Source organism: Microtus ochrogaster, unplaced genomic scaffold (assembly GCF_000317375.1).
Source record: "Microtus ochrogaster isolate Prairie Vole_2 unplaced genomic scaffold, MicOch1.0 UNK108, whole genome shotgun sequence".
In the NCBI taxonomy this organism is placed as follows: domain Eukaryota; kingdom Metazoa; phylum Chordata; class Mammalia; order Rodentia; family Cricetidae; genus Microtus; species Microtus ochrogaster.
The window spans coordinates 597,523-607,639 of NW_004949206.1; the positions used below are offsets into that span (position 1 = coordinate 597,523).

At 47.8% G+C, this 10,117-nt stretch overlaps 1 protein-coding gene across 1 annotated transcript; it reads left to right on the plus strand.

The window, feature by feature from the left end:
• The first annotated feature begins 1,326 nt into the window (after positions 1–1,326).
• Slc7a3 (solute carrier family 7 member 3) lies at positions 1,327–9,518 on the plus strand. The gene is made up of 11 exons (XM_005371420.1): positions 1,327–1,699; positions 2,876–3,034; positions 4,151–4,328; positions 5,437–5,549; positions 5,715–5,937; positions 6,072–6,211; positions 6,308–6,410; positions 6,536–6,747; positions 6,887–7,053; positions 8,846–8,954; positions 9,391–9,518. The coding sequence occupies exons 1-11, from the start codon at positions 1,327–1,329 to the stop codon at positions 9,516–9,518; spliced, it is 1,905 nt and encodes a 634-aa protein (XP_005371477.1).
• Positions 9,519–10,117: the final 599 nt, after the last annotated feature.

Sequence of the window (10,117 nt, forward strand, 5' to 3'; positions counted from 1 at the left end):
TTCCATTACTCTTCTACCTTACTCATGGAGACAGAACCCAGGTCTGCTGTATAAGAAAAATGAGGCAGTCAAATCACACGCATAAAACAATAGCTGTAATTTAGCCAGGGGTGGTGGCACATGCCTTTATTCCCAGCGGATCTTTGAGTTTGAGGCCAGTCTGCTCTACAGAGAGTTCCAGCACAGCAAGAGGTAAACAGACTTGATCTCAACAGGCTGGGACTGCTTTACTGGGACAGTGAGGGGCCTCAACCTTTCAGGATGACTTTGATGATTTAGAGGGAGTGGGAGACAAGTACAGACACAACTACCAGAACAGAAAGTTAACAGCTATTGTTTATTGATTGATTGATTGATTGATTCGAGACAGGATTTCTCTGTATAATACCTCTGGCTGTCCAGGAACTCACTTTGTAGAGCAGGTTGACCTTGAACTCAGTTCTGCCTGCCTCCGCCTTGCCTTTCAAGGCCTGGGATTAGGGCAGTATGCCTGGCTAAATTATAGTTATTTTTTGTGGTTTGACTCGAAAGCAGGGTGGGTTGATTTTGAAGAAGAGTGTTGGTGGAATTTTAATTTATGTTTGAAGACACATGGCTGTGTTGGGCCCTAAAGCCCCACCAAGGAGGAGGTCGCCCCAAGAGACACCCACAACATGGTTGATGCAATAGCAAGAGGAATTTTTATTCTGCCGCGGCAGAGGTCCCCCAGCCTCGAGAGGAGAAGGATGCCTGCTTTGTCTATTACAAGCTCTTTTAAAGGAAAAAACCACAAAATCAGGGAGGGGTAGTACAAAATCAAAGGGAAAGCCCAAAAATCATTTGTCTACTATTTTGACTAGTTCATTTAACGGTCAGCTAACTCTACTTAATCAATGTTACAAGGAGGAACCTTGATCAATGTTATGGTGGTTACAAGGTCGTCTCACCCCAGTTCCAGGGTCCGGGTCTATAGAAAAAAGACTACAATGGGGATGGAAAGTACTCAAAGCTCTCATGCACGCGTGGTTGGTTATCAGGGTCCTGGTTCCCAGGAAGGGGGGGGGGTGCAGTAGTGCTAAGGTGCCTCTAAGTCTTTCAGCTTCAAGAAAAGTGTTTCTCTTTATTGCTCCTATTACTTGTTTTGTTTTTCTTTAGACAGGGTCTCACTAGGTAGCTCTGGCTGTTCTGGACCTCACTAGGTAGACCTCTGTGGTTTTGAACTGCCAGAAATCCACCTGCCTCTGCATCAAAGTGCTGGGATTAATGGCGTGGGCCACCACACCCTGTCTGGTGATCATTCTTGATGTCTCTTCTTGTTTTCCAGAAGTTTGGATCCAGGCACCTAGGATGTTTTGGCAGAATGTCCATCACTTTGGTCAGAAGTTGGTACGCCGGCGGCCCTTGGCCTCAAACGAACTGTCTGATTCTCCCTTGTCACGATGTCTGACCACTTTGGACCTTCTGTTCTTGGGGGTGGGCAGCACCCTGGGAGCAGGCGTGTATGTCCTGGCTGGGGAAGTAGCCAGAGAGAAAGCTGGACCATCCATCATTCTTTGCTTCTTAGTGGCTGCTGTATCTTCAGTGCTGTCTGGACTCTGTTATGCTGAGTTTGGGGCCAGGGTGCCGTGTTCAGGTTCCGCGTATCTCTACAGCTATGTCACAGTGGGCCAGCTGTTGGCGTTTGTCACTGGCTGGAATCTCATACTCTCCTACATCATTGGTGAGTAGGGTAGGGCCTTAGAATGGGCGTGGGGATGAGGTGGAGTGGGGTGGGCAAAGCTGGGACTTGGGTAGTGTAAGACCCAAGATGCCATTCTCTCCTTTTGTTGCCCTCTTAAAGATTAACCCGGAAGAAATGAGGTTTGTAGAGTGACTGGCTAGGTTTCCTTTTGTTCTAGACAGTCTCACTGTGGAGACCAGGCTGTCCTGAAATTTGTGCAGATACTCACTCTCCTAGCCTTGCCTCCCCAGCGCTAGGATTGCAGGTGTGAGACCCACCGAGCCTTATGGGAGTTCTGGTTTCATTTTGTTATTTTCAAGACAGGATTTTTTCTGTGTAACAGTTCCTGACTTTCCTGGAACTTGCTTTGAAGACCAGGCTGGCCTCGAACTCACTGAGATTCACCTGCCTCTGTCTTCCAAGTGCTGGGATTAAAGGTGTGTAGCTCCACACCTGGACTTTTTTTTTTTTTTTTGGTCAAGATTTTATGTAGGTAGGCCAGGTTGGCCTTGAACTGAAGATGAATTCTGATCCTCCAGAATCTACTTCCTAAAAGTTGGGATCCCAGGCACTGTGTGTGTGTGTGTGTGTATAGTCCTGGCTGTCAGGGAACTCACTCTACAGACTAGCCTGCCTGTTTCTTCCTCCTGAATGCTGGGATTAAAAGCTAGACCACCGTTTTGTTTTTCTTGCAGTGCTGGGGCTCAAACCCAGGGCCTTGTGTATGCTAGACAAGACCTCTGCCACAGAGCTAAATGCCTATCCCAAGAAACACTGGCGATCCCACTCTAATATACAGAGATTTGCCTGCCTCTAGCTTCTGAATGCTGGGATTAAAGGCATGTGCTACCATCACCTGGCTCCAACAAACTTTCTGAGATTATCTTGGTGCTGGAGAGATGGTTTAAAGGAGAAGTCCTGAGTTCAATTCCCAGAAACCACGTGGCTCACAACCACCTGTAATGACATCTGGTGCCCTCTTCTGGCTTGCAGGTGTACATGCAGATAGAACACTGTATACATAATAAATAAATCTTAAAAAAAAAAGAATGTATCTTGTGTTTTTCACCTGCCTCCCCACAGCAGTGATTGAGATTAGATATTTTTCTTCCTGTCTTTCTGTGTCCTAAGGGTTCACTTTGTGCTTGTAAATGAAGGCTCTTCTTCTCCCTGCAGGTGCGGCCAGCGTGGCCCGGGCCTGGAGCGCAGTTTTTGATGGCCTCGTAGGGAACCGGATCTCCCAAGCCCTGCAGACCAGCTTTCCTCTGCAAGTGCCCAGCTTCCTGGCCAAGTATCCAGACTTTTTTGCACTTGGACTGGTGCTAGTCCTTACTGGTGAGTAAGGATAGGCAGTAGAGGGTCTGTGGATGTCTGTGGGAGGATGCTGGCTGTCAGAAGCTGTGAAATACAAGGCACAGGAAGGCAGAGGGAGGGAGGGTCTTCCCCCATATTGGGGACCGTTTCGAGTAGGAGGCTGGGTAACAGCATGCCTAGCTTTCACCACTGGATGTATGGGGTACACCCTCCCTCTGCCCCAACCTTCTGCTGAGACCCACTGATGTAAATTGGCTTCTACTTCTGTAATTACACTTATTTATATGTGTGTGTGGGGGGTGCATGCATATGGAGGTCACAGGACAAACTGCAGACGCTGGTTCTCTCTATCATGTAAGGGCCTGGAGATAGAACTCAGATTGTCAGTCATCTTGGCAAGCCTTTTTACCTGATAAGCCATTTTGCAAGCCTTTCTTCTGTGTGAAGACCAAATTTAAAACAAAACAAAAGAGCAGGGCTGGAAATATGGCTCACCAGTTAAGAGCACTGACCACCCTTCCAGAGGACCCAGGTTCAATTCCCAGTGCAGTGCCCACATGACAGCTCACAGCTCACAACTGTCTGTGACTCCAGTTCCAGGGGATCTGGCATCCTCACACAGATATACATGCAGGCAAAACACCAAGGCACATAAAAACAAATAAACTTAAAAAAAAAAAGACAAAAACTAGAGGGTCTCTCTGTCCTGGAACTCACTTTGTAGACCAGGCTGGCCCTGAACTCACAGAGATCCGCCTGTCTCTGCCTTTTGAGTGCTGGGATTAAAGGTGTATGCCACCACCATCCAGCAAGACCTCATTTAATGTGTTTGTGTTTTGCCTGTATCTGTGTATGTCACTGGTATCTACCTGGTGCCATGGTGCCAGTGAAGGAGGCTTCAACTCCCGGACACTGGAGTTATGGGTGGATTTGTAAGCCACCATATATACAAGAGCAGCCAGCACTCTTAACCGATGAAACTTCTCTCTAGCCTGAGATTTTGATTTTGATCTATGGTCTTCCTTCTTGAGTTAAACTCTTAACTCCACATTTGTGTGTTGGTATTACAAGTGTGTGCCCCTGCTGCCATTTTAGTATTTCTTTTTACTGCCTCTTTTCCATTCCATCTTCCTGCAGGAATCCTGGCCCTGGGAGCTCGAGAGTCTGTCCTGGTCACCAGAGTGTTCACAGGCGTGAACCTTTTGGTGCTGTGCTTTGTCTCCCTGTCTGGGTTCATGAAGGGCAGTTTCCACAACTGGCAGCTCACAGAGGATGACTACAAACTGGCCATGTCAGGGGCCAACAGCACTGACAGGTCAGGACCCCTGAAGGACACAGTGAGCTGAGGCCAGGAATGCGTGGGGAGTAAGAGAGTCTGGCTAGTGGGCCTAAAGGAGGTGCTTAGCAGCCCAGAACTGTGTGCCAACAGAGGCACACAGTGGAAATTGTTTATAACTCTTAAGACATTTTCATTTAAGATTTTTTCTTTTTTGTTTTTACAGTTTTTCTCAATATGTAGCTCTAGCTGTCTTGAATCTCTCTATGTGGAGCAGGTTGGCTTTGAACTCAAAGAGATCCACTGTTCTTTGCCTTCCCCAAGTGCTGGAATCAAATGTGTATACCACTATGCCTGGCTTTTCTGTTTTGTTTTTGTTTTGTTTTTTTTTTAAGAAGGAGTTTCTCTGTAGCTTTGTAACCTGTCTTGGAACTCACTCTGTAGACCAGGCTGGCTTCAAAATCACAGAGATTCACCTGTCTGTGCCTCCTGAGTGCTGGGTTTAAAGGCGTGCGCCACCACCTCCTGGCAGCAATGTTTGATATTTATTTGTGTATGGGTGATTTTGGCTGAATATATGTACGTGCATGCCTGGTGCCCGTGGAAGCCAGAAGAGGGCCTTGAATCCCTTATAACTGGAGTTAACAACCATGGTTGTGACCTACTATATGGGTGCTAAGAATTTAACCCAGGACCTCTGGGAGAGCAGCCAGTGCTCTGAACTGCTGACTCATCTGTGTTTGAGTGTTTTTTTGAGGCAGGGTATTATAGATTCCAGACTGGCATCTAACTCACTGTGTAGCCAAGGGCGATCATAGACGTCTGCTTCTCTTGCTTCCACCCCTCCCATGCCAGGATTACACTTGCACTATGTGGTGTTGTGATCAAACCCAGAACTCCAGTACGCTAAGGAAGCACTCTACCAACTCAGCTACATCTTAGCAACCCATTTTCCTAACCTTCACTATTTTTATTTTTTGAGACAAGCTCTTGCTATGTAGCCCAGGCTGACTCTGAGGTATGTGGTCAGAGTTGACCGTGAACTCATGACCCTTCAGCCTCCAGTTCCTGCATTCTGGGATTCGAGGCTTGACGCAGCGTGCTCTGTTTCTCTGCAATGTTTCCATCCTTTCTTCTCTTACCACAGCTTGGGTCCTCTGGGCTCTGGAGGCTTCACGCCTTTTGGTGCCAGTGGAATTCTCCAAGGTGCAGCAACATGCTTCTTTGCCTTCATTGGTTTTGATTGTATCGCGACTACAGGTATGGTAGTCCCTCTGGCCTATCAAAAGCATAGACATGGTTTGGATTTACCCTTGGACACAGGGCTGGTAGAGGGTTAGCCTGCTTTGGGGAGTGTAGGAGGGGAGAGGGTTTGTGACGTGACCTGGGAATGCTTCTGAATCCAGGTCTGTTTCATCCCTGCAGGGAAAGAGGTTCGCTGTCCCCAGCGCTCCATCCCACGGGGCATAGTGGCCACACTCTTTGTGTGCTTTCTGATGTACTTTGGTGTTTCGGCGGCACTTACCCTCATGATGCCCTACTACCAGATTCACACTCAGAGTCCCTTGCCCCAGGCGTTTATCCATGTGGGATGGGGTCCTGCTCGATATGCGGTGGCTGTGGGAACGTTATGTGCCCTTTCATCCAGGTTGGTATCACAGGTTTCTCTCATCTGCTGCTGGATTCTCAGTCTCTAAGTTGGAGAGAGGAGAGGGAGGCAAAACGTCTAAAGGAGTAGGGCTCACCTATTGTAACTATTAAGAGTTTCCTTTTCCCTTATAGCCTCATGGGTGCCATTTTCCCCGTGCCTCGGGTGGTCTATTCCATGGCAGAGGATGGGCTCCTTTTCCGGAGACTCGCCCGTGTTCATCCTCGAACACACACCCCTGTCCTAGCCACTGTCCTTTGTGGAATCATCACAGGTAGATAACTAGTCTCATCAATTTCATCAGCTTGGCTATATCCACTAGCCAGTTCCTCAGAGTTTCTACACAGATTTCTTATTCTTATCATTATAGCACTTATGGCTTTCCTTGTTGAGCTCAGTGACCTGGTGGACCTCACAACCATAGGAACCCTGCTTTCCTACTCCTTGGTGTCCTTCTCTGTTCTGGTCCTCAGGTAAGCCTCCACCACACCTGGCCTGAGGGTGATGGGGCCATGAAGATGGCCAGGTGCTTATTCTGGCTGTCGGATGGCTACATGGGGGCAGCTGGTAATGTTCCCACGCTACCTTACTCATTCAGGTACCAGCCAGACCAGAACTTAAGCTCTCGTCAGACGGAGGAATTGGAGAGTGGGGCTGTTGAGATGGAGCCCACTCTTGAACGTTCTTCATCTTTGGAGCCTATTTCTGCAGCAGGAACTCCAGGAATTGCAAGGAGCCTCTGTAACCCCACAGATAAGAATCCGACACTGAGATCTGGCCAGATTGTGTATGGATGTGCCTTCCTGCTTGGTGAGGACTGAGACTTTTCCCCTTGGGCATTTGGGAGGAAGCTGACAGCGTAGGGAGGACATCACGCAGCAGAGATTTGGTAAGATGTTATATGTGTGGCCCAGGGTCCTGACATCCTTCTCCCCGCTGTGACTTTCAGTTCTCCTCCTGATGTTCCTCTGCCTAGTCCTGGCCCAGTGGCCCGGACAGCTCTTCTCTGGAGACCTGGTTCTGATAGCTGTGGCTGTGTCACTGCTGCTTCTTATTGTTGGGGTGGCCATTGTCATCTGGAGACAGCCTCAGAGTACCACTCCTCTTCACTTCAAGGTAAGCGACACTTTCCTCAGGGAAGCCACCCTAAGAGAGTGGTCATACCTGACTTCAGGTCTAAGCATGTTTTACATCTCAGGAAGGAAGCGATGGGGAACTGATAATAACCATCGAACAGTCGGCATGATGGTCTTTGTCTTTAATCCCACCCAGCACTTAGGAGGCAGAAGTAGGGGAAGCCTCTGAGGCTTTTTTTTGGGTGGGGGAGAGACAAGGTTTATTTGTGTCATCCTAATCCTGGCTGTTCTGGAACTCACTCAGTAGACCAGCCTTAAAAGTCACAGAGATCTACCACCTCTGCCTCCCCAACTGCTGGGGTTAAAGGCACGCACCATCACTGCTCAGCTGGAATCTCTGAGTTTAAGGCTAGCTTGGTCAGGCCAGTAAGGGCAACATAGTGATAGCATGTCTCACAAACAATCAATCAAATAAACAACCCCCTCCCAACACACCAATGGACAGAGTCAGGTATCACTGTGCGTATATGATCCCAGATACTCAGGAGGCCGAGGCAGGAAGGTCATACCTTAAAGTCCACTAAAGGTTGCAGCTACTTCTAGGCCAGATCAGGCAATTTAGTGAAATTCTCTCTCAGAATAAAAACTAGCACAGCTATGTTGGCACATGTTTATACCGTTAATCCCAGGGAACCAGAGGGAGGAAGATCAGGAGTTCAAGTGAGTTTGAGACTGACCATGCCAAACATGGTGGCACTCGTCTTTAATCCCAGCACTTGGGAGGCAGAGGCAGGTGGCTCTCTATGAGTTCAAGGGCAGCCTGGTATACAAAGCAAGTTCCAGGACAGTCAGGAATACATAGAAATTCTGTCTCAAAAAAAGAAAAAGAAAAGAAAGACTGACCAGGCTTAGCTACATGAAGCCCTGTCTCAAAGAACCAATCAAACAAAGCAAAACAACCCTCCAAAAACCAAAACCAAGTAAAAATACCCTCCTCCCCGCCAACCAAAACCCAACAAATCCCAAAGTGCCCTTAGCCCCCAAGTCCAGGAGATGTGTAGAGTACTTGCTTAATAGGCATGAGGATCTGGATATAATCCCTAGTACTGTAAAAGGCAGGTAGGAACGTCATCAGCTGGTAGAACAATAGTTTGGAGTGCATGAAGCCTTGGGCTTAATCCCAGCCCTGCAAAAACCAGGAGTGGTAGTGTATTACTATAATCCTAGCACAGCGGAACCAGGGCCTGGAGGATCAGAAGCTCAGGCTCCTAGAGTTCCGGGCAGCCAGGGATACTTGAGACCCTATGTCCAAAAAAGACATCTGCTGACAGGGGTGGTGGCACATAACTTTAATCTCAGTACTTGGGAGACAGGGGCATGTAGTCTGAGGCTAGCCTGGTCTATAAATCAAGTTCGAGGACAGCAAGAGCTACACAGAGAAACCCTGTCTTGAAAATGAACTAACTAAAACAAAGAAGTGATTTGCTCACAACTCCTAGTTCAGTCTCTCCCCCTCCCCCCTCTCATTATTTTCGAGAAAGGGTTTCTCTGTGTAATAACTCTGACTGTCCTGGACCTCACTGTGTAGACCAGGTTGGCCTTGAACTCACAGAGATCTGCCTGTTTCTGTCTCCCCGAGTGCTGGGATTAAAGGCTTGAGCCACCAACCACCTGGCCCAGCCTAGTATTTCTGTGCTCAGTATCTGTCCCTGCTGGCACATCCCATGGGGTCTCCAGTATGAGCAGGCACTGACTGCAGAGCCTAGACAGCAGCTGGGTCTTCCACCCTGGGGGTATGTGTACACACCAGTACTCACAGGCTGTGACCACAGGTTCCAGCACTGCCCCTGCTCCCTGTGTCAAGTATCTTTGTGAATGTCTACTTGATGATGCAAATGACTGCCATGACCTGGACTCACTTTGGAATCTGGATGGTGATTGGTGAGTGAGCAGCTTTCTGGGGAAAGAGATTCTTGGGCAACTAACTGGGTTCAACACCCTTTTCATTGCCTCTCTTTGAAACTGTCTGGGGCCACATGGAGAATCCCTGATGGGCACCCAGGTAGAGGAGTGGCCATTTCCACCTCACTGTCTCTGTTTCTTTTTTGTTGTTGTTGTTATTTTATTTTTTTTGAATTTCATTTTACATTCCAACCACAGTTCTCCCCTGACCCCTCCTCCCACCTCCCCCTTTTCCCCCCAGCCCACCCCCATCCACTCCCAACAGGTAAGTGCTCCCAAGAAAATCAACAAAGTTCGGCAGGACCAAGCCTCTCCCCGCTGCATTAAGGCTGAGCATGGCATCCCACCGTAGGGATGGGCTCCAATAGTTAGCTCACACACCAGAGATAGATCCTGGTTCTCTCTTCCCTTTCAGGATTTGCCATCTACTTTGGATATGGGATCCGGCACAGCCTGGATGGGAGGGATGACCAACAGCCAACAGCAGCAGCCTCAAGCTCACAGGCTGTCCAGGAACAAAAGTCCAGTGTGAAATTAGAGTAACTGCAGAAAGACCTTGTGGCTATCTGTGTGTGGTGGGGAGACAGTACTGGTCACTGAATTTAGAGCCTTGTGCATCTCCGGAGAGACTTGCTGGTGTCTTCAGCTTAAGGAAAGGCTTGAATATTTGGGCTGTAGATGGGATTTATTTTGAAAGCATTGTTATTTGTGAGCAAATTTCTTAACTTTTTTCTCCTTATTCCCTGAAATGGGATCCATGGTTTTGCATATGCTAGGCAAGTGTTCTATCACTGAGCCACATCCCTATCCCCTCTAGTTATTTAACTGACAATAAAAATTAAATTATATATTTTTGAAAATCATATTACTTATATATTATAGGATGGGTAACTAAATCAAGCTGATTAATAAACTGCTTTTTTTTGATGAGGTCAGTCTTATGTGGCGCAGGTCAGCCTTGAAATTGATCTTCTGAATGTTACTTATTATTATTTACTTATGTTGTTATGGGGTATTCAGCAGAGCAGACTGCTCAGACATGGGTTTAAGCCAGTAGTCTTTATTAGCTGGCCAGCGACTACACTGGGTGCTTGGGATCGTAGTGTAGCATTAAGCTTTTCTCATGATGAGCTTTTTTTTTT